The sequence below is a fragment of the Scyliorhinus canicula genome, chromosome 6, assembly GCF_902713615.1.
Source record: "Scyliorhinus canicula chromosome 6, sScyCan1.1, whole genome shotgun sequence".
Classification (NCBI taxonomy): Eukaryota; Metazoa; Chordata; class Chondrichthyes; order Carcharhiniformes; family Scyliorhinidae; genus Scyliorhinus; species Scyliorhinus canicula.
Window position 1 is genome coordinate 4447152 of NC_052151.1, and position 24411 is coordinate 4471562.

Sequence of the window (24411 nt, forward strand, 5' to 3'; positions counted from 1 at the left end):
CGTGAGACTCAGCCTGGATTCTCCGTTTCAGCGGCTAAGTGCTGACTCGAACGGAGAATTCGCAGGAGTTCTACAACCGGAAAATGGGTGAGGAAGTGTAGATGTTGGGAAAGATGCGTGTCCCCTGTGTGGTAAGCTCTCCCCAAAAGGCCCAGAGGATGGAGTGCGAATAACATGGTAGCTGGGAGGTGGTGTTGTTAAAGTCTCCATGAGAGAATGAGCATTGATATGTATCCCCTGGATACCAATAGGATGGTGTGAGATCCATGAAGAGAGTAACCATTTGAGTACATAATGCCTTGATAAAGGTTTAATATTGGAGGGAGTTGAAGGATGATGCACCCTGGTGGAGCAGATGCAATCATTTATCCTTTTCCTGCACCGGATGGCATTCCTGGCACGGTTGCCAGCCGTGCTCACCTGCTCTGCGAAAGCCTCCCAGGCAGGAGACGTAAAGTTGGTGTGTATCTTGGAGCCATCCCGAAGGTACAGGACAGGCTGGGCGCCCTCACTCCTATGATTAAGATGTTGAATTCCTAGTGGGTGAAGCCTGGTGCTGCCTTCTTCATGAGGCCGCAAGCCTTGTTCTTCCGCTTGCCAAACATCTGTGATGGTTCCCTGAAGACAGGTGGGCTGGAGCGAGTTGGACTGGAATTTAAATATGGCACCAAACAATTGACCCCTCCATCTGATGGTGGTTGGGTGAAGCGCCTTCTGGCCCGCCAGGTGTTTCGGTCCAATGTTCGCATGTGCACAATTAATAAGCTTCCAAGCTCAAAATTAGGCAGGAGTTGCTCATTCTGGCTGAAACCCCCACACTTCATCTCATAAATGGGAAATTCCACCCGTAGAGTTGGGATCTCCAGCTTGACATGGACTGTGCAGGGAACCATGAGGGTTTGAGGAGGGAAGAGTGACTCATGGCACAACCTGCTCGCGTGCTCCTGTTGTCAATTTGTGTACAGAGATGGAGGAAAACTCCAGGCCAGGTATTCAGAAATTTCCTCTTCTGATATATCGTTTTGATCATCCACTGAATTTTAAACCCATGACAAATCCCTTGATTATAAACGGTTCCATAATTGTTCATTCTCCCCTCAGTATGATTTTCTGAAGTAATTCTTGGGAGCAGAGTAACCTGAGACTAATGTGCAGCTCAAACTGTGTGTCAGTAAATAACCATCATGCCGTGACTCGTTATGAGCTGAATGCTCCGACGATTAAGTGAATGGTGGAAGCAGATTCAACAGAACTTTCAAAAGGGAATTTGTGAAATGACAGGGAACATTCGTAGGGGTGTAGGAAACTGCAGGACAATTAGATAAATTGGTTAGCTCTTTCAAAGATGGTATTCTGAGCAAAATTACATCCTTCCAGCTGTGTGATTTGATGTTTCCATAGTGAATTTATCGGCAGAACGTTACAGCGCCCTGCGAGCGACTGTAGGTGGGAGGGCCCATACAATTCTGCAAGAATCTTTCCCACTAACTACACATCTGGTCCGACAGCCCAGCTGCCTCACCCCAATTTAGGCCCTCAAACATGGGCCCCTTCTCTTTTTTTTAAATTTGGAACAGGGATGGGAGGGAGGCCCAGGAGGTTAGTCTGCTCCTGCTCTGGGAGAAAGGGGGCTGGGGATATTTCCCTCATTAGCTCTCTTTGTCACTTGGGAGATCCCGCAAGGTCTGTCCCACCAAGGTGCACCCTCTACTCATCCACCCCCAACATCAGCCCCTGAAAGGTGGCTCCCAAACTGCTTGCACACCACTCCCCCTATTCCCTTGAGGCCCCCATTCTGGGCACTGCCAAGAGTCCCCCAGTTACCTGCACGCTGCGCTCCAAGTTCTTTGTTCTGTGCCACAGGATCTACTCTCAGCAGTGGCCACCTCTCCCAGTGCTTCAATGCAGCTCCATTGGAATCATTCTGCACGTTGACCAATCCCCTCTGGAGTCCATTGCGTTTTGCTACGATAGACCTCTGGGCATGGATTCTCCGGTCGCCGATGCCAAAATCACGTTTGCCGATTAGCCGGAGAATCAAAGTCCCCTCCAAAGCGCGCGCGACACTTTGACGGCCACAGGACATTGACTGAGGCATGGCCCCCCCCCCCCGATGCTCCACCCCTGACCGGCCAAGTTGCCGACGGCGTCGGACGCGTGTGGTACTGTCAATTTTATGATTTATGTAATTTCTATGAACCTTCACTGCACTCCTCCATAGCAAGAACATCCCCTATGGGGATTGATTCTCCAGCCTTATTGTGCTCTCACTCAAGCGAAACAAAGCCGCTCCCTGTGGTAAACCACTGTTGCACCTGTATTAGGTGATGTAAGGTAGGACCTGTATTACAGGTTCGCCGATCACCCCTGTCTGCTGGCTCCGCCCAGGAAGAGGAGTATAAATATACGTGTCCTCTATACTGCTGACATTTCGCCAGCTGCTGTAGGAGGCCACACATCTTACTGCAATACAGCCACAGTTGTACCCAATCTGAGTCTCTGTACAATTGATCATGCATCAATTTATTGCAGTAAGATTTTCTACAAGATGGACCTCCGAATCAAACCAGATCGCCTGCAGCTGGATCTGCAATCGGCTGCACCAGAAGAGACTTTAATCACTGGCTAGCTTGCTTCGAGGTTTACATAAACTCAGCGACCAACACACCGACGGAGGCTCAGAAGATACAGATCCTGTACTCAAAATTGAGCTCCAGCGTGTTTCCGCTGACCGAGGACGCCCCCACCTACGCAGATGCCATGGCGCTCCTCAAAGAGAACTCTTCGCAGAAAGCGAACTCACTCTTCGCCAGGCACGTACTCGCCACTCGCTCTCAACTCCCTGGTGAGTCCATTGAAGACTTCTGGCGGGATCTAATCCCACTCGTCCGGGACTGTGACTGTCAGGCCGTCATGCCCACCGAACATTCTAATCTCCTCAGGGGCGATGCTTTTGTAACGGGGATTGGGTCGGAACTCATCCGCCAAAAACTGCTCGAAGGGACCACGCTCGACCTAGCGGAGACTAAAAATCTAGCGCTCTCCATCACGTAACACTCAGGCCTACCCCTCCGGCCGCGCGGCCCACCCCTCCTTGTGGACCCCGCAAACGGCCACCCCCTTACCAGCCAATACGCCTGCGCCACACGACAATCCGCGCACCCTGGGGGTCCCCGATGTTACTTCTGTGGCCAGCAAAAGCACCCTCGCCAACGCTGCCCGGCTTGCACCGCCATTTGCAAGGCTTACAGCAAAAAGGGCCACTTCGCCGCAATGTGCCAGGCCTGCACAATCGCCGCTATCGCCCCCTCACCCCTGACACACGCACAATGGGCGCCGGCATCTTCATCCGGGACCACACGCGGCCAGTGTGCACCTCCATCTTCACCACCCCAGACCATGCGCAGCCAGTGGGTGCCGCCATCTTCACCCACCCGAGGCCACGCGTGGCCAGTGGGTGCCGCCATCTTGTTCAGCTCCAGCAACATGCAGCCCATGGGCCCCGCACGATCTTCAGTCACCGCCATCTTGTCTTCCCCACGGGGCATGGACGCCGATGACATTCCACGAACAGAGCCCCCCCCCCCCCCCCACGCTCTCTGTCTTCTGACACCAGTGATGATCAACCGCAGCTCGCCTTGATGATGCTCGACCAGTCCCAGCCACACAGCCTGGCCACCGCTTCGACTACAGTGAAAATCAACGGCCACGTGACCTCTTGTCTGCCGGACTCCGGGAGCACCGAAAGCTTTATCCACCCGGATACGGTAAGGCGCTGCTCCCTTGCGGTCCACCCCACCAACCAAAGATTCTCCCAGGCCTCCGGATCTCATTCCGTGCCGATCCGGAGGTTCTGCACGATCACTCACACGGTCCAGGGCATAGAATTCAGCGGCTTCCGCCTCTACGTCCTTCCTAATCTCTGCGCTGCACTATTACTAGGTCTGGATTTCCAATGCAACCTCAAGAGCCTCACCCTCAAATTCGGCGGGCCCCTACCACCCCTCACTGTGTGCGGCCTGGCGACCCTAAAGGTCGACCCCCCCTCCCTCTTTGCCAATCTAACTTCGGATTGCAAACCCGTTGCCACCAGGAGCAGACGGAACAGCACCCAGGACAAGACCTTCATCAGGTCCGAAATCCAGCGGCTGCTTCGGGAAGGTATCATCGAGGCCAGCAACAGCCCCTGGAGAGCTCAAGTGGTAGTCGTTAAAACTGGGGAGAAACACAAAATGGTCGTGGACTACAGCCAGACCATCAATCGGTACACGCAGCTCGACGCGGACCCTCTCCCTCGCATATCTGATATGGTCAATCAGATTGCGCAGTACCGGGTCTTCTCGACGATTGACCTAAAATCCGCCTGCCACCAGCTCCCCATTCGTAAATCGGACCGTCCATACACTGCCTTCGAGGCGGACGGTCGTCTCTATCACTTCCTCAGGGTTCCCTTCGGTGTCACTAACGGGGTCTCGGTCTTCCAAAGGGAGATGGACCGAATGGTCGACCAGTATGGTTTGCGGGCCACGTTTTCATACGTAGACAACGTCACCATCTGCAGCCATGATCAGCAGGACCACGATGCCAACCTTGCTAAATTCCTCCACACCGCCACTCTCCTCAACCTCACCTACATTAAGGAGAAGTGTGTGTTCAGCACGACCCGCTGAGCCATCCTCGGCTATGTGGTCGAGAACGAAGTTCTGGGGCCCGATCCCGACCGTATGCGCCCCCTCATGGAGCTCCCCCATCCCCACTGCCCCAAGGGCCTCAAACGCTGACTGGGGTTCTTTTCGTACTACGCTCAGTGGGTCCCAAACTACATGGACAAGGTCCGCCTACTCATTCAGTCCATCCATTTTCCCCTTACGGCCGTGGCGCAACAGGCCTTCGCCCGTATCAGAGCCGATATCGCCAAGGCCAGGATGCACCCAGTAGACGAGACACTACCCTTCCAAGTAGAAAGCGACGCATCAGACGTTGCACTTGCCGCCATCCTCAATCAGGCAGGCAGACCCGTGGCATTCTTTTCCCGCACCCTTCATGCCTCAGAAATTCCGCGCTCGTCCATCGAAAAGGAGGCCCAAGCTATCGTTGAAGCTGTGCGGCATTGGAGGCATTATCTGGCCGGAAGATGATTCACTCTCCTCACTGACCAACGGTCGGTAGCCTTCATGTTCAACAACACGCAGCGGGGCAAGATCAAGAATGATAAAATCTTGCAGTGGAGAATCGAGCTCTCCACCTATAATTATGAGATTCTGTATCGCCCCGGCAAACTCAACGAGCCCCCAGACGCCTATCCCGAGGTACATGTGCCAGCGCATAAGTAGATCGACTCCGGGCCCTACACGACAGCCTTTGTCACCCGGGGGTCACACGGTTGTACCATCTTGTCAAGGCTCACAATCTGCCCTACTCCGTCGAGGAAGTACGGACAGTCACCAGGGACTGCCAGGTCTGTGCGGAGTGCAAGCCGCACTTCTACTGGCCGGACCGTACGTACCTGGTGAAGGCGTCCCGCCCCTTTGTACGCCTCAGCGTGGATTTCAAAGGGCCCCTCCCCTCCACCGACCAAAACACGTATATTCTCAGTGTGGTCGGTGAGTACTCCAGGTTCCCCTTCGCCATCCCATGCCCCGATATGACATCTGCCACCGTCATCAAGGCCCTCAACACAATCTTCGCTCTGTTCGGTTTCCCCGCCTACAACCACAGTGACAGGGGATCCTCATTCATGAGCGGTGAGCTGCGTCAGTTCCTGCTCAGCAGGAGTATCATCTCCAGCAGGACGACCAGCTACAACTCCCGGGAAATGGGCAGGTAGAGAGGGGGAACGGGACGGTTTGGAGGGCCGTCCAGCTGGCCCTATGGTCCAGGAACCTCCCAGCCTCTCGCTGGCAGGAGGTCCTCCCTGATGCACTACACTCCATCCGGTCACTACTGTGCAATCCCATGAACGTCTCTTTGCCTTCCCCAGGAAGTCCACATCCGGGGTGTCGCTCCCGACTTGGCTCACAGCTCCAGGACCGGTCCTGCTCCGTAGGCACGTCCGACTCCACAAGGCGGACCCGTTGGTGGACAGGGTACACTTGCTCCATGCCAACCCCCAGTATGCCTATGTGGCATACCCCGATGGCCGCCTAGATACTGTCTCCCTCAGGGACCTGGCACCAGCAGGTTCCACCCATACACACTTCTCTGGCCAGGCGCCATCCTCCCCTCCCCCGGCGCTGCCAACATTAACCCCACCAGGGCCATCCCTCCTTCCCCTGCCCATGCAAGAGGATGAAGAGGATTTTGGCACGCTCCCGGAGTCACCCAACATCAGGCTGGCACCGACGTCGCCAGCATCGACATCGCCGCCACCGTTACGTCGCTCCCAGTGGAATGTCAAGGTACCAGACCGGTTGAACCTCCAACTGGCACCAGACTTTCAAAGGACATTTTGTTTCCCTCTTTTTTTCTAATAAAACACTGTACATAATTGTCACTACTGTGTATAGTTCTACACCACCCCTGCCGGACTCATTCATAACAGGGGGTGAATGTGGTAAACCACTGTTAGACCTGTATTAGGGGATGTAAGGTAGGACCTGTATTACAGGTTCGCCGGTCACCCCTGTCTGCTGGCTCCGCCAAGGAAGAGGAGTATAAATATACGTGTCCTCTATACTGCTGACATTTCGCCAGCTGCCGTAGGAGGCCACACATCTTACTGTAATACAGCCACAGTTGTACCCAATCTGAGTCTTTGTACAATCGTCTTTACGTGGCAAGAAACCAATTATCACCACTTAAGCCCCATTTCCCCACAATAGAGGAGATCCACCCCATATCCAACGGCCTCCCAGTGCTCGGTGGGGGATGGGGGCCCCCGGCTGGGGGTGGGGGTCCTCCACAGGGGTGGGTTGCCATGACAGGATAGAGGGGAGGTGCTAGAGGGGCAACTGGGGGGGGGGGGGGCAGCAAACCATAAGCGGCACCACCATACCAGCCTCTGGATCGTTTACCCGTTCCAGGGGCAACCCTTGTCCCCGCCCGTCTGTCCCACCGACCACCCATAACCCCCACCGAGTGCTGAGACCTCTGGCGGTACGGCTGATGGCTATCGCCAATAACAAATTGGCAATCATGGTTAACTGAGCACTTAACACAACCCAAGTAGATCCCCATGGGTGGAGTCATGTGAAAGTCATTGCCAAGCATTCCAATCACACCCTGCTGCATGGACTGTGCTTGAACACTGTGGGAGGCAACACCACACACAGCAGTCAACATCCGAACACCCAGGGGATGAGACACAGCTCCGGAGACATGTCCACAGCTGGAGGGTGGGTGAGTGCTACCGGGAGGAGGAGATCCCTGGAGAGATGGGCTTTGGATTTTGAGGTCAGCCTCTATAGCGTAACAAGGTGACAGAGGTATCCTACTTATTGTGCACAAAGGTGTTTATTGGGTTTACAATTCCCCACCCTCCTGATGGTGCTGCCCCCTCCCCCCATCCCCAGACCCCTCACCCCCTACCTACCCTCCCGATCCCCTCCCCCCCAGTGCCCTCAGTGATCTTCGATGTGCTGTGCGGTCCGAGCTCTATGTCTAGATGTTTCCCAAGGATGCACTGGGAGAGGTAGCCAGCTGCCTATCACCTCCCGTGGCCTTCGATGCCCCAGCGGGCGTCCTCTGGGAGATCTGAGGCGGAAGCGCCCGAGCTCACTTGCCAGTGGCTCATGCACAGCCTGCCGTCCTGTCTTGCATGCTGGCTGTGAGATGCAGCCTCATCAGAGGTGTGGAACTCAGTTTTGCCAGCCCTGGTGGTTCCCCATGGTCTGCACCATCGTGTCAACGCCCTCGGTGAGGTTCTTCAGTGATTGGGCCATGCTCTGCAGCATGTACCTCGGTCACGCCTATCTGAGAGCAAGACATGTCCCGCAGAACCTCATCAAGGTCAGCCTGGTACTGGGTGACACCCCCCAGCGAAGCGAACATTCTGCCGAGTTCTTTAGCCATGGCCGTCATTAACTGCGTGACGCCGTCACTAATGGTGCTGACACAATGCACCAGGCTCTCCGCAGCGGGTGCCACTCTAGCAGTGTTGGCCTTTCAGCCACACATTGCCGGTAACATCTCCTGCACAGCTAGTCTCTGCGACTCCTCCAAGTGGCCATGGATCGGCTGGAGTGACGCTGATATTTCCCTCTGAATGTTCCCGGCTCTACGCTAACGTCTCCATCAGCTCTGAGAGATAAATATTTACAAGTACACTTGGGCAAATTCCCCTGCTTTTCTTCCTAATGATAATATAATAATAATCTTTTATTGTCACAAGTATGCTTACATTAACACTGCAATGAAGTTACTGTGAAAATCCCCTAGTCGCCACATTCTGCTGCCTGTTTGGGTTCACTGAGGGAGAACTCTTGCCCTAGAAAGTCTGTGCTTCAAGATGAACCTCGTTTAAAAAATATTTCTCTAGAATTCAGAATGTCCAATTCACCTAACAATCACGCCTTTCGGGACTTGTGGGAGGAAGCTGGAGAACCCGGAGGAAACCCACGCAGACACGGGGAGAACATGTAGACTCCGCACTGACAGTGACCCAGCGGGGAATCGAACCTGGGACCCTGAAGCTGTGAAGCAACAGTGCTAACTACTGTGCTACCGTGCCGCCCATCTCTTCTGAATGTCAGTACTATTGCCACTGCAGTACACCCTCAATGCTGGGAAGGTCAGCCTGGACTTTCTGTCAAAGTGTCTAGAAGTGAGCTTCTAACTCAGTGGCAAGATCAGGATAAAATGAGCAGGCGTACCTTCACAAAGGAAATGGCATGCTCTCCAGTTCCCAAGCCTCCATTGCTGCAGCTGGCATCTTCACACAAACCACGAATGTGATATAAACAGTGCTGAAAGATCTCATCGGCCAAAAACAGCTGCTTTAGCATAATCGTCCTGGCAAGAGAAAACAGAATCAATGAGAGAGGTGAAAGAGTAAAGACAAAGAGAGTAGACTTTTCAGAAACCAGGGCTGAGGCAAAATGAAGGCTTTACTTTCACTCTCCCCTGTGAGGAGAGCTCTTCTTCAAAGTTACAATGTTTGTCCTCATGTTGAAATCCCTCCATGGTCTCACTGTATTTCTGTGGGCTCTTGCCCTGCCCGGTTTTCGTCTGGTATTCCCTCCCTACAATCCTACCTGTCTCCTCAGCAACAACAACATCATTTATAAAGCATAATTAAAGTAATGAGACAACCTTGGCACCACTACTCACAAAACTGGTGGCCATGTCTTTGAGCATTTACACGATTCTTCAGCCAGCAATGAGTTGTTGTCTGCAAAATCCCCAGGATGCCAAAGTTTGCACCCACCATTGCCTCCTTCATGATGTAATCAATAACCAAGGAATGGGGGAGTATTCAGCCTTGCCACCATTCTGTGTTGCCACTGGAGAAATCTGCGGTGCCAGTGCTGGTCATGGCACAGCTGCTGGAGTCATGCTGTAAGACTTTGAAGATCATAGTACCATAGAATTTACAGTGCAGAAGGAGGCCATTCGGCCTATCGAGTCTGCATCGTCCCTTGGAAAGAGCACCCTACCCAAGGTCAACACCTCCACCCTATCCCCGTAACCCAATAACCCCACCTAACCTTTTTGAACATTAAGGGCAATTTAGCATGGCCAATCCACCTAATCTGCACATCTTTGGACTGTGGGAGAAAACCGGAGCACCCGGAGGAAACCCACGCAGACACGGGGAGAATGTGCAGACTCCGCACAGTCACCCAAGCCGAGAATCAAACCTGGGACCCTAGAGCTGTGAAGCAACTGGGCTAACCACTGTGCTGCCCATGGTGTTACCGTGTCACGATGTTAACATAATCCTATGGGATGCCGTACTACCTTGTGACACATCAGAGTGACTGCTAATGGATGCTATTAAATACCCTCTTGAAGAGTTCATAACAAGTGGCTTCTTATACTCTAGACTCTGCTCTATGATATTCCTAAGTGTAAAGGTCTGCTCGCAGCATGATCTGCCAGCCCAGAAACCTGGTCGTTCTTCACAAAGTGTACTGTCTACTTTTCCTTTCAATCATTGAGGATCAAGGCCTTGTCAGGTATTAGCTGAAGACCTTGCCAGGCACCGATAGCAATGTTATGCTCCACCAGTTCTTGCAGTCACTGAGGTTCCCTTTCATTGCCAGCTTGATGATTACCCCCTTCCTCCAGTCATCCGGTACATCCTCCGCAGTCTAGGTGAGTGAGCTCTGGATAAAAGCAAATTACTGTGGATGCTGGAATCTGAAACGAAAGAGAAAATGCTAGAAAATCTCAGCAAGTCTGGCAGCATCTGGAGGGAGAGAGAAGAGCTAATGTTTCGAGTCCGATGACTCTTTGTCAAAGCTAACAGACAGAGAAAGTGGGAAATATTTATACTGTGGAGTGAGAATGAAAGATGAGTCATTAGCCACAGAAACCCAGGGAAACCGGGTGGTAATGGCCACAGATACCAAAGGGAAAGAGTGTTAATGGCAGTCCCCAGAGAGGACAAAAGCTGTGAAAGGTCAAACAGCAGAGAAACTAACATCAGAGGATGAACTGTAGATGTGGGGGGGAGGGGACGGGGGAAGCAAAGAGGAGAAAGGTAAAGGAAAGGTGGATAAGATTGGGGGGGATTAAATATATATTAAGAGAGAAAGAAATGGTAAAAGACAGTAAAAATGAAATGAGATGAAAACAAATGGATCGAGGTGGGGTACAGCTGATCATCCGAAGTTGTTGAATTCGATGTTCAGGCCGGAAGGCTGTAGCGTGCCTAACCGAAAGATGAGATGTTGTTCCTCCAGTTTACGATGAGCTTCACTGGAACATTGCAGCAGGCCAAGAACAGACTTGTGGGCACGAGAGTAGGGTCTTTTGTTAAAATGGCAAGCAACAGGAAGGTCATTTAAAATGAGTAAACTCTGTTTGTGTTCTTGTCATGTTTCAATAACTCTGCTGGTATCCCAACAATTCTGGATGCCTTGTGGTTCTTCAAGCTCTTAATGGCCTTTGGGCTTCTGATGTGGCAATTTCTCCTCAACTGCTGAGATACAATGCTGTCATTGAGCTTGAACTTGGAGCTGATCCTTGTCTGTCAATAGCGACCTATCAGCATTAATGAAGAGATTGCCAAAATGATTCCACTTTTTGTAGCGTTTACTTCAAACAAAAATTAAATGAAAATCGTATATTGTCATGAGTCGGCTTCAAATGAAGTTACTGTGAAAAGCCCCTAGTCGCCACATTCCGGCGCGTGTTCGGGGAGGCCGGTACGGGAATTGAACCATGCTGCTGGCCTGCCTTGATCTGCTTTAAAAGCCAGCTATTTAGCCCTGTGCTAAACCAGACCTTGTACAAAAAAGAGTAACCCGTTGTCCCTGTGACCCCTGGGTCAATGCAAATCTGGCCAAAAAAAGTCACACATGAATTAACAGGCAAATCATATTTCAAATATAAGGGTAAATTTCACTTTAAATAGTCAACACAACAAAGATAAACCGTACTAAACCATCAGCATCATTATCACTGGCCACACTAAGGTGGCACTATATGGCTACACAGTTCCACAATACACTATTATTTATTTATTTTTTATTTTTTTTTATTTTTTTTTAGAGAAATACAGCACAGAACAGGCCCTTCGGCCCACGATGTTGCGCCGAACTTTTGTCCTAGGTTAATCATAGAATTTTGGACAATTTTTCATGGCCAATCCACCCAACCTGCACATCTTTGGACTGTGGGAGGAAACCGGAGTACCCGGAGGAAACCCACGCAGTCACGGGGAGGATGTGCAGACTCCACACAGACAGTGACCCAAGTCGAAATCAAACTTGGGACCCTGGAGCTGTGAAGCAATTGTGCTATCCACAATGCTACCGTGCTGCCCTTAAGAAGTTAACCTACACTCCCTTATTCTACCCTAATCCAAGTACCTATCCAATAGCCGCTTGAAGGTCCATAAATTTTCCGACTCAACTACTACCACAGGCAGTGCATTCCATGCCCCCACTACTCTCTGGGTAAAGAACCTACCTCTGACATCCCCTCTATATCTTCCACCATTTATCTTAAATTTATGTCCCCTTGTAATGGTGTGTTCCACCCGGGGGAAAAGTCTCTGACTGTCTACTCTATCTATTCCCCTGATCATCTTATAAACCTCTATCAAGTCGCCCCTCATCCTTCTCCGTTCTAATGAGAAAAGGCCTAGCACCCTCAACCTTTCCTCGTATGACCTACTCTCCATTCCAGGCAACATCCTGGTAAATCTCCTTTGCACCTTTTCCAAAGCTTCCACATCCTTCCTAAAATGAGGTGACCAGAACTGCACACAGTACTCCAAATGTGGCCTGACCAAGGTCTTGTACAGCTGCATCATCACCTCACAGCTCTTAAATTCAATCCCTCTGCTAATGAACGCTAGCACACCATAGGCCTTCTTCACAGCTCTATCCACTTGAGTGGCAACTTTCAAAGATTTATGAACATAGACCCCAAGATCTCTCTGCTCCTCCACATTGCCAAGAACCCTACCATTAACCCTGTATTCCGCATTCAGATTTGTCCTTCCAAAATGGACAACCTCACACTTGTCAGGGTTAAACTCCATCTGCCACTTCTCAGCCCAGCTCTGCATTCTATCTATGTCTCTTTGAAGCCGACAACAGCCCTCCTCACTATCCACAACTCCACCAATCTTCGTATCATCTGCAAATTTACTGACCCACCCTTCAACTCCCTCATCCAAGTCGTTAATGAAAATCACAAACAGCAGAGGACCCAGAACTGATCCCTGCGGTACGCCACTGATAACTGGGCTCCAGGCTGAATATTTGCCATCCACCACTACTCTCTGTCTTCTATCGGTTAGCCAGTTTGTTATCCAACTGGCCAAATTTCCCACTATCCCATGCCTCCTTACTTTCTGCATAAGCCTACCATGTGGAACCTTATCAAATGCCTTACTAAAATCCATGTACACTACATCCACTGCTTTACCTTCATCCACATGCTTGGTCACCTCCTCAAAGAATTCAATAAGACTTGTAAGGCAAGACCTACCCCTCACAAATCCGTGCTGACTATCCCTAATCAAGCAATGCCTTTCCAGATGCTCAGAAATCCTACCCTCAGTACCCTTTCCATTACTTTGCCTACCACCGAAGTAAGACTAACTGGCCTGTATTCATGCAGGATAGGTCAGCAATCCTGTCTGATAACAGCTTTCATCTTTGAGTTTCACAGGTGCAATTATCATCAACATGACACACTTTTTAGACACCTCCAAGAACTGTCTTTTTTGCCAAATAGAAAAGTTGACTTCTTCCTGAGTTATTTTCTTCTCACAAGAATTCTCTGTATTTATCTTTCAGGCTCTCTGGTTTCTTTCTGTGCCTGCACCATACCACCGTACACTGATGGCCTTCACCATCCACTTCCTGTGCTGGGAGCTCCCCTTTGTGTTTGTCCGTCTCCTATTTGGCTGAACAGCCGTGTAGTTTTTCTCTGAACTTGCTTCCTGTCAGTAGCGTCTCTGGGTCAAGGGTCATTAGGTCCAAGAAGATTTTCTTTTACACAGTGGCGGATTATGGGGCTTTATGCTCATCGTCATTTCTGCCCCCAATGATGTCACATCCTTCCCCCCAATGGCATCAGGTCCCTCCCAACCCTGCCCACCCATACACCAAACAACCCAAAGGCGCCAGCCACAAAAATACACAAATAGATCATTACTTAACTGATTACAAAGACCAAAGAACAATACAGCACGGGAACAGGCCCTTCAGCCCTCCAAGCCTGTACCAGTCACGTGTCCTATCTAGACCAACTGCCTATCCTTCTATACCTCGTCTGTTCATGGGCCTATCCAGTTAAGTCTTCAAGGTCGCTAATGTATCTGCCTCAACCGCCTCACTTGGCTGTGCATTCCAGCCCACCACCACCCTCTGTGTAAAAAAACTTCCCTCACACATCTCCACTGAACCTTTCCCCCCTCACCTTGCACTGTGCCCCTTGTAATTGTCATTTCCGTCCTGGGAAAAAGCCTCCAACTGTTCACCTTATCTATACCCCTAATAAACTTCTATCAGGTCGCCCCTCAGCCTCTGTCTCTCTCGGGAGAACAATCCCAGTTATTCAATCTCTCCTCATCGCTCATACCCTCTATACCAGGCAATATCCTGGTAAACCTTTTCTGTACTCTCTCCAAAGCCTCCACATTCTTCTGGTGACCAGAATTGGACACAGTATTCCAAATGTGGCTGAACCAATGTTCAATATAATTGTAAAATAATTTTTGAGCTTTTATACTCGATACCCCGTCCTATGAAAGCAAGGATGCCATATGCTATCTTTACCACCATTTCCACCTATACTGCCACTTTTAAGGAACTGTAGACTTGCATGCCCAGAGCTCTCTGTGTCTCTGTGCTCCTGATGGTTCTGCTATTTATTTTATAGCTCCCACCTGAATTGGATCTATCAAAATACATCACCTCACATTTGTCCGGGTTAAATTCCATCTGCTATTTCTCTGCCCAATTTTGCAGCCTATCTATATCCTGTTGTATTCTCTGACAATCTTCATCACTATTCGCAATTCCTGCAATCTTAGTATCATCCACAAACTTGCTAATCAGACCCGCTACGTTTTCTTCCAAGTCATTTATATGTATTACAACAGCAGAGGTCCCAGAACTGATCCCTGTGGAACACCACTAGTTACAGACCTCCATTCGGAAAAACACCCTTCCACTGCTACCCTCTGTCTACCATGGCGAAGCCAGTTCTGGGTCCATCCAGTTAGTTCACCCCTGACCGCATGTGATCTAATCTTTTGCACCAGCCTGCCATGAGAGACCTTATCAAACGCTTTACTAAAGTCCTTGTGGACAACATCCACAACCCTTCCCTCGTCAATCATTTTTGTTACCTCCTCAAAAAATTCAATCAAATTAGTGAGCCATGAGCTCCCTCGTACAAAACCATGCTGTCTGTCGCTAATAAGATAATTCACTTCCAAATGTGCATGGATCCTACCTCTGAGAATCTTTTCCAACAATTTCACCAACACGAACGTCAAGCTCACTAGCCTATAATTACCCAGATTATCCTTGAAACCCTTCTTAAATTACGGTACAACATTGGCTATCCTCCAATCCTCTGAGATCTCACCTGTGGCCAACGAGGAAATAAAGATTTCTGTTGGAGGCCCAGCGATTTCATCTCTTGTCTCCCTCAGCAATCTTGGATAGATGTCATCTAGCCCTGGAGATTTGTCTACCTTAATGCTTTTTAACACACCTAACACTTCCTCCTTTGTAATAAACTTCCTCCCTGTTCTAAAGTGTTCACACATCCCTCTGAGACACCACCAATCAGCATGTTTGTTATAACCTGCCTGCTTACCACTGGCTGGGGACTAATGGCAATCCCACAATCCTCAGGGAGCATGGGCTTCCCCAATGAGGGGGCGGAGAAATCAGTAGCAGGTTGCTGCATAAATAAAGCTGGCCAGTTTGGAACCAGCAAGAGAGGAATGAGCAGTAAGGGAGTTAGTGCTGCTGTTGTACATATGTGTAAATAAAGTTTTCTTTCTGTTCGACAAACCCGTGCTCGATTCTTCGTGGCCCTCACAAAACTGCCGACGAGGGTTAAAGTGGATAGCTGTCTACGCTGTTGAAGCCATCTCCCTGGATTTTTGTTGGACACAGGTTGGAAGTTTTTTTTCTGTTACACCATTCCTCTGTATGGACGTTTGGATGTCTTTGATGCTGCGCTGTAGAGTTGGAACCAATACGTGCAACGGATGCTTTACTATTTCCGGGCAAACAACACCACCGAAAACGAGCATCAGGTGGTCATTTTGCTCACCGCCTGCGGCCCTCATACGTTTGGGGTGATTAGGAGCCTTACGTACCCAGCTGCGCCGGACACCAAGGCGTTTGATGAACTTGTGAAGTTAGTGGGGCAACATTTTAACCCAACCCCATCCACGATAGTCGAACGTTACCGGTTTAATACTGCTGAGAGGACCCCAGGAGAATCCCTTGCAGAGATTCTATCCAGGCTATGCAGGATGCGGAGTACTGTGACTATGGTGAGACCTTGTCAGAAATGTTACGCGACCGTTGGGTTTGCCGTATTAACAATTAACAGAGAAAGGTGTTAGCTGAGCCAACATTGCCTTTTCAACAGGCCATTCAAATAGTATTGTCCCGAGAGAGCGCAGAACGGGGAGTGCAGGAGATACAAGGAATGGAGGTGCACGCCTTGGGGCGCAACCCCTTCCGTCCGAAAGCGTCCCCCTGCACCCCTGCGGTACCTTGGGCGGGGCAGAGTCCGGATCGACGCCAATGGCCACCAGGCGTTCCTCCCCGAAGGGAGCCTTCTCCAAAACCGATGGATAAGGAGCCATGTCAGTGTTGTACTTGTGGACACCGACCCCGTCACGGACGCCGGTCCTGGGGGCGCCAGAGGCGCCATCGTTCCAACAGAAACTGGAGCCAGCCCAGGGGCCGTACCTTCCATTTGGATGAACCTGCGGGGTCTACTCCCGAGGACATGGAGACGGAGGGCGACTGCCTGCAGCTGCATTGTGTGGCAGCTCCCCGTGTGGCCTCCGTTAAGGTTACAGTACGGGTCAATGGTCACCCGCTTGAGATGGAGTTGGACACTGGCGCAACAGTCTCTGTGATCGCCCAGAGGATATTCGACCGCATAAAGCAGGGTATACAGACCTTTACCTTAACCGACACACAGGCCAGGTTGGCCACATACACGGGGAACCATTGGACATTGCAGGAACTAAGATGACCCCTGTTTATGGACGCCAGGAAGGGCGTTACCCACTTATTGTGGTCTGCGGCCACGGGCCCAGCCTGTTGGGTCGGGACTGTTTGAGCCATTTGCGGCTGCAGTGGCAGCACATCCCCCAAACAGGTTCTGGAGGGTTTACGGAGGTACTAGGACGATACAGCACGGTAGCATGGTGGTTAGCATAAATGCTTCACAGCTCCAGGGTCCCAGGTTCAGTTCCCGGCTGGGTCACTGTCTGTGTGGAGTCTGCACGTCCTCCCCGTGTCTGCGTGGGTTTCCTCCGGGTACTCTGGTTTCCTCCCACAGTCCAAAGATGTGCGGGTTAGGTGGATTGGCGAGGCTAAATTGCCCGTAGTGTCCTAAAAGTAAGGTTAAGTGGTGGGGGGGGGGGGTGTTGGGTAATGGGTAAAGGGTGGATACGTGGGTTTGAGTAGGGTGATCATTGTTCGGCACAACATCGAGGGCTGAAGGGCCTGTTCTGTGCTGTACTGTTCTATGTTCTATGTAAACCAGCCCGGTTTACAGAAGACAAAAGGGGCCGTAGCCTGTATCCAGGTCGAACCAGGAGCCAAGCTGCGCTATTTCCGGGCCGCCCAGTGCCTTACGCCTTGCTTGAGAAGGTAGAAGGGGAGCTCACTCGTTTGGAGACTTCAGGTATTATCAGGCCCATCCGATTCGCTGACTGGGCAGCACCAGTTGTAAGTCAAGTCAGCATAGGGGAGTCCTTGGTCCCACGTGATGTGTTGGGTAAGCTGGGTCTATGTGGACTATGTTTGATGCAGTATAGAAAATGAAATGAAATGAAAATTGCTTATTGTCACGAGTAGGTTTCAATGAAGTTACTGTGAAAAGCCCCTAGTCGCCACATTCCGGCGCCTGTCCGGGGAGGCTGGTACGAGAGAGACAAGCTTCCAACACATGATGAGATGCAACACGATTTTATTTAACATCTAACTATATTACTTGCTTAACTGTGGGTTGACACTATGCTGACTTGACTGGAGACCTGAGGCTAACCTGACCAGACTAACTGACTACCACATGGTGTTTGCACTGGCTGCTGCTCACGAGCTCTGACTGTCCCAGAGGCTGGATCCCGAGAGAGCGGGAAAACTGGTGCCCTCTGGCTTTATAGTGGCCGTGTCCTGTCTGGTGATTGGCTGCTGTGTTCTGTGTGCTGACTGGTCATCCTGTGTGTCAATCACTGCCTGTCTGCACTCCATCATATACCTGGATGTATATTATGACATCTCCCCCCCTTTTTTTTAAATATGTGTTTAGGTCAATTAATAATGAAAATGTGTACAGGAACCTGACTATATACAGAATATGCTAACTTATATACATGTGAAGGTGTCTAGTGCACACAGAGGGCAGATAACACATGAGAAAAAAAACGATATGTACAGATGTCAAAACGATGAGAGAACAAGGTAATGCAACATTCAGTCTATAGATTCAGTCTCTGTGGCGGGCGACGAGTTCTGGTTGACCGCCTCAAGGGTGGGTCAGGGTCCACCTGCACCTGAATGGGCGGAACTGCCTCCAAAGCGGTGGTCGTAGAGGTCGGTAGAATAACTGGCAGATCGGTGGTCTCGTGGAAGGGTGCGTCCTGAGGAAGCAGTGTGCGAGGCGGGGCATCACGGTCGGGTGGCGGGCGTGGAAGTCTGCGCAGTGCCCGCATGTTACGCTGGAGAAAGAAGCCATTAGGCATGCGAATGAGGAACGATCTCGGGGCCAATTTCTTGACCACCACAGCCGTGGCGGACCAGCCACCGTCAGGCAGCTGGACACGAACTCGGTCAGCAGGGACCAGCTCGGGGAGATCTGTGGCATGGGCGATGTATGCCCACTTGCATTGCGCCCGAGACTGCTGCATCCTCTGTATGACCGGGAAGTTGTCAAGGTCCAGAATGTGGATTGCCGGCACCGTTGTTCGCAGAGTGCGGTTCATGAAGAGCTGCACTGGGGACAGCCCACTGGACAGAGGGGTCGCTCTGTAGGCCAACAGCGCCAGGTTGAAATCAGAACCCGAGTCAGCAGCTTTGCACAATAGTCGTTTAACAATGTGGACCCCTTTTTCGGCATTCCCATTCGACTGGGGGTAGTGGGGGCTGGATGTGACCTGCCGAAAGTTGTACAGCAGGGCAAAATCAGACCACTCCTGGCTGAAGAAACAGGGGCCGTTGTCACTCATCACCGTGAGTGGGATCCCATGTCGGGCAAAAGTTTCCTTGCATGCCTTCATTACCGCCGACGACATGAGGTCAGACAGTTAAACCACTTCGGGGTAGTTGGAAAAGTAGTCCACTAGGAGGAAAAGTCACGCCCCTTGGCATGGAACAGGTCAACACCAACTTTGGACCATGGGGAGGTGACCATTTCATGCGGCTGTAGAGTCTCTTTAGGCTGGGCCGGCTGGAAGTTTTGATACGTCGGACAATTGAGGACCGTGTTGGCGACATCTTGGCTGATGCCTGGTCAGTACACTGCCTCTCGGGCTCGACGGCGACATTTTTCGACCCCCAGGTGACCCTCGTGGATTTGGCCAAGAACCAAATCTCGCATGCTCTGTGGGATCACAATTCTGTCAAGCTTCATGAGGATGCCGTCTACCACTGTTAGATCGTCCTTGACATTATAAAACTGGGAACACTGTCCCTTTTGCCAACCATTTGTGAGGTGCTATATCACCCGCTGGAGCAGAGGATCCCTGGCCGTCTCCTCATGAATTTGCACAACCCTCTCATCAGTGGCCGGGAAGTTGGAGGCACAGAATTGCACCTGTGCGTCTATTTGACAGACAAAGTCAGTCTGCTCACACGGTATGGTGATAGATCTGGAGAGTGCATCGGCAAAAATGAGCTCTTTGCCCGGGGTGTACACCAGGTCGAAATCGTAGCGGCGGAGCTTGAGGAGGATGCGTTGTAACCGTGGCGTCATGTCATTGAGGTCTTTCTGGATGATGTGAACCAATGGCCTGTGGTCCGTTTTGACCGTGAATTTGGGGAGGCCATACACATAATCATGGAACTTGTCGATCCCTGTAAGGAGGCCCAGGCATTCTTTTTGAATCTGAGCGTATCGTTGCTCAGTGGGCATCATGGCTCACGAGGCATATGTAACCGGGGCCCAGGAGAAGGAGTCATCACTTTGGAGGAGCACTGCCCCAATGCCATCCTGGCTCGCGTTGGTGGATATTTTTGTTTCCTTGGCAGGGTCGAAAAATGCCAGCACTGGGGTCTTGGTGAGTTTCGCCCTTAGCTCACACCACTCTTGCTCATGTGCGGGTAGTCACTGGAAGTCCATCGTTTTTTTAACGAGATGGCGGAGGGCTGTGATGTGTAATGCCAAGGGGCTGTTTAGCACACTGGGCTAAATCACTGGCTTTGAAAGCGGACCAAGGCAGGCCAGCAGCACGGTTCAATTCCCGTACCAGCCTCCCCGAACAGGCACCGGAATGTGACGACTAGAGGCTTTTCATAGTAACTTCATTGAAGCCTACTCGTGACAATAAGCGATTTTCATTTCATTTCAAGTTGGGGATGAACTTCCCAAGGAAGTTGACCATCCCTAGGAAGTGGAGGACCGCCTTCATGTCCTCTGGGGTCTCCATGGCGTTGATCGCCGAAACCTTGTCAGCATCCGGCTGCATGCCTTGCTGTGAGATGTGGTCGCCAAGAAATTTGATTTCTGATTGACCGACTCAGCATTTGGCTCTGTTGAGTTGGAGGCCGTGCTCATGGATCCTATGGAATACCTTCTTGAGGCGGTCGATGTGCTCTTGAGGAGTTGTAGACCAGATTATGACATCGTCAACGTACACTCACACCCGCTCGATACCCTCCATCATCTGTTCCATTATGCGGTGTAACGCCTCTGAGGCAGAGATGATGCCAAAGGGCATTCGGTTGTAGCAGTAGCGACCGAACGGGGTGTTGAATGTGCACAGCTTGCAACTGGATGCGTCCAGCTGTATTTGCCAAAACCCCTTGGAGGCATCCAGCTTCATGAAGAACTTGGCATGAGCCATCTCGCTGGTTAGTTCTTCTCGTTTGGGTATTGGGTAGTGTTCCCTCATGATGTGCAGTTCAAATCTTAGGGGTCGATACAGATTCGAAGTTCCCCTGACGGCTTCTTGACGCAAACCATGGAGCTAACCCAGTCAGTGGGTTCTGTGACCTTTGATATGATGCCCTGGTCCTGGAGGTCTTGCAGCTGCTGCTTGAGGCGGTCCTTGAGGGGTGCCGGCACCCGACGTGGTGCATGAACCACAGGGGTGGCGTTTAGCTTCAATAGGATTTTGTATCAGTATGGGAGTGTGCCCATACCTTCAAACACGCTATGGTATTGCGCTATGATGTCATCGAGTTAAGCCTAGAAGTTATCATCTGGCGAGGCTGTTGCCTGTGCGGATGACATGGTGTGAACCCGCTGCACTAGGGTCAGGCGTTTACAGGCCCGAGCACCGAGCAGGGAAGCTCTGTCAGGCCTGAGCACCGAGCAGGGAAGCTCTGTCAGGCCCGAGCACCGAGCAGGGAAGCTCTGTCAGGCCCAAGCACCGAGCAGGGAAGCTCTGTCAGGCCCGAGCACCGAGCAGGGAAGCTCTGTCAGGCCCGGGCACCGAGCAGGGAAGCTCTGTCAGGCCCGAGCACCGAGCAGGGAAGCTCTGTCAGGCCCGAGCAGGGAAGCTCTGTCAGGCCCGAGCAGGAAAGCTCTGTCAGGCCCGAGCACCGAGCAGGGAAGCTCTGTCAGGCCCGAGCACCGAGCAGGGAAGCTCTGTCAGGCCCGAGCAGGGAAGCTCTGTCAGGCCCGAGCAGGGAAGCTCTGTCAGGCCCGAGCACCGAGCAGGGAAGCTCTGCCAGGCCCGAGCAGCGAAGCTCTGTCAGGCCCGAGCAGGGAAGCTCTGTCAGGCCCGAGCACCGAGCAGGGAAGCTCTGTCAGGCCCGAGCAGGGAAGCTCTGTCAGGCCCGAGCAGGGAAGCTCTGTCAGGCCCGAGCACCGAGCAGGGAAGCTCTGTCAGGCCCGAGCAGGGAAGCTCTGTCAGGCCCGAGCAGGGAAGCTCTGTCAGGCCCGAGCACCGAGCAGGGAAGCTCTGTCAGGCCCGAGCAGGGAAGCTCTGTCAGGCCCGAGCAGGGAAGCTCTGTCAGGCCCGAGCACCGAGCAGGGAAGCTCTGTCAGGCCCGAGCACCGAGCAGGGAAGCTCTGTCAGGCCCGAGCACCGAGCAGGGAAGCTCTGTCAGGCCCGAGCACCGAGCAGGGAAGCTCTGTCAGGCCCGAGCACCGAGCAGGGAAGCTCTGTCAGGCCCGAGCACCGAGCAGGGAAGCTCTGTCAGGCCCGAGCACCGAGCAGGGAAGCTCTGTCAGGCCCGAGCACCGAGCAGGGAAGCTCTGTCAGGCCCGAGCAGGGAAGCTCTGTCAGGCCCGAGCAGGGAAGCTCTGTCAGGCCCGAGCAGGGAAGCTCTGTCAGGCCCGAGCACCGAGCAGGGAGCTCTGTCAGGCCCGAGCAGGGAAGCTCTGTCAGGCCCGAGCAGGGAAGCTCTGTCAGGCCCGAGCACCGAGCAGGGAAGCTCTGTCAGGCCCGAGCACCGAGCAGGGAAGCTCTGTCAGGCCCGAGCACCGAGCAGGGAAGCTCTGTCAGGCCCGAGCACCGAGCAGGGAAGCTCTGTCAGGCCCGAGCACCGAGCAGGGAAGCTCTGTCAGGCCCGAGCACCGAGCAGGGAAGCTCTGTCAGGCCCGAGCACCGAGCAGGGAAGCTCTGTCAGGCCCGAGCAGGGAAGCTCTGTCAGGCCCGAGCAGGGAAGCTGTCAGGCCCGAGCAGGGAAGCCCTGTCAGGCCCGAGCACCGAGCAGGGAAGCTCTGTCAGGCCCGAGCACCGAGCAGGGAAGCTCTGTCAGGCCCGAGCACCGAGCAGGGAAGCTCTGTCAGGCCCGAGCACCGAGCAGGGAAGCTCTGTCAGGCCCGAGCACCGAGCAGGGAAGCTCTGTCAGGCCCGAGCACCGAGCAGGGAAGCTCTGACGGTTCCTACGATTTCAAATCACAGCGTTGCTGTTAATGGCCGATTGGTCACCGCAAGCTGGCATGAGCCACTGGCAGCAATGGCATTGCCATTGTAGTCGAGGAGCTGGTAGGCCGGTGGAAGAATGCCTTGTTTGACGCGGATGGTGTTGAGGTCAGACTTTGAAATGAGATTTTCTGAAGTACTGGTGTCCAGCTTGAAACGTATGCGAGCCTTGTCTTTTTTCAAAGTAATTTTTAGATTTAGAACAGTACAGCACAGAACAGGCCCTTCGGCCCTCGATGTTGTGCCGAGCAATGATCACCCTACTCAAACTCACGTATCCACCCTATACCCGTAACCCAACAACTCCCCCTTAACCTTACTTTTTAGAACACTACGGGCAATTTAGCATGGCCAATCCACCTAACCCGCACATCTTTGGACTGTGGGAGGAAACCGGAGCACCCGGAGGAAACCCACGCAGACACAGGGAGGATGTGCAGACTCCGCACAGACAGTGACCCAGCCGGGAACCGAACCTGGGACCCTGGAGCTGTGAAGCATTGATGCTAACCACTATGCTACCGTGCTGCCGAACTTTTATTCAAGTTTTTCAACAACAAATTTTCTCCCCACAGTAGAACAAGAACAAAGTAGACAAGGTGTGGTTCTACACCGAAACAAGAAAAGAACTCCCCCCCCCCCCAAAACAGAATAATAAATAATAACAAACAACAATACAAGAAAGAAGAAAATAACAAGCCCACCGTCGCAAAAACAAACCCCCTTAACCAGCCCCGAACCCCCCCCCACCCCAGGTTGCTGCTGAGACTGACCACCCTCTCCCCCTTCGCCAGGAAATCAAGAAAGGGCTGCCACCGCCGAAAGAACCCCTGTACCGACCCCCTCAGGGCAAACTTAACCTACTCCAGCTTGATGAACCCAACCATGTCGTTGATCCAGGTCTCCGAACTCGGGGGCCGCGTGTCCCTCCACTGTAACAGAATCCTGCGCCGGGGCGACGAGAGACGCAAAGGCCAGAATGCCGGCCTCTCTCGCTTCCTGCACTCCCGGCTCCGAAGCTAGCCCAAAAATCGCGAGCCCCCAGCCCGGCCTGACCCTAGATCCGACCACTTCAGACAAAGTCCCCGCCACCCCCTTCCAAAACCCCTCCAAGGCCGGACATGCCCAAAACATATGGGTGTGGTTTGCTGGACCGCCCAAGCACCTTCCACACCTGTCTTCCCCTCCAAAGAAACAGCTCATCCTGGCCCCAGTCATGTGCGCTCTATGCAGCACCTTCAGCTGAATTAAGCTGAGCCGTGCGCAAGAAGAGGACGAGTTCACCTTCTCCAGGGAATCCGACCACGTTCCATCCTCAATCTCTTCCCCTAGCTCTTCCTCCCACTTCACTTTGAGCTCCTCTACTGAGGCCTCCTCCTCCTCCTGCATCAACTGATAAATTGCCGAGATCTTCCCCTCACTGACCCACGTCCCCGAGAGCACCCTATCCTGCACCCCCCTTGGCGGCAGCCGGGGAAACTCCGCCA

General features: G+C 52.3%; 1 protein-coding gene across 1 annotated transcript in view; it reads right to left on the reverse strand.

The window, feature by feature from the left end:
• LOC119966916 (dynein heavy chain 14, axonemal-like) overlaps nucleotides 1–24411 on the reverse strand; it is a 1122002-nt gene that overhangs the window by 863458 nt on the left and 234133 nt on the right. Inside the window, exon 10 of the mRNA XM_038798874.1 lies at nucleotides 8811–8949. Within this exon, the coding sequence (XP_038654802.1) occupies nucleotides 8811–8949 (139 nt within the window). The remainder of the gene's footprint in view (nucleotides 1–8810; nucleotides 8950–24411) is intronic.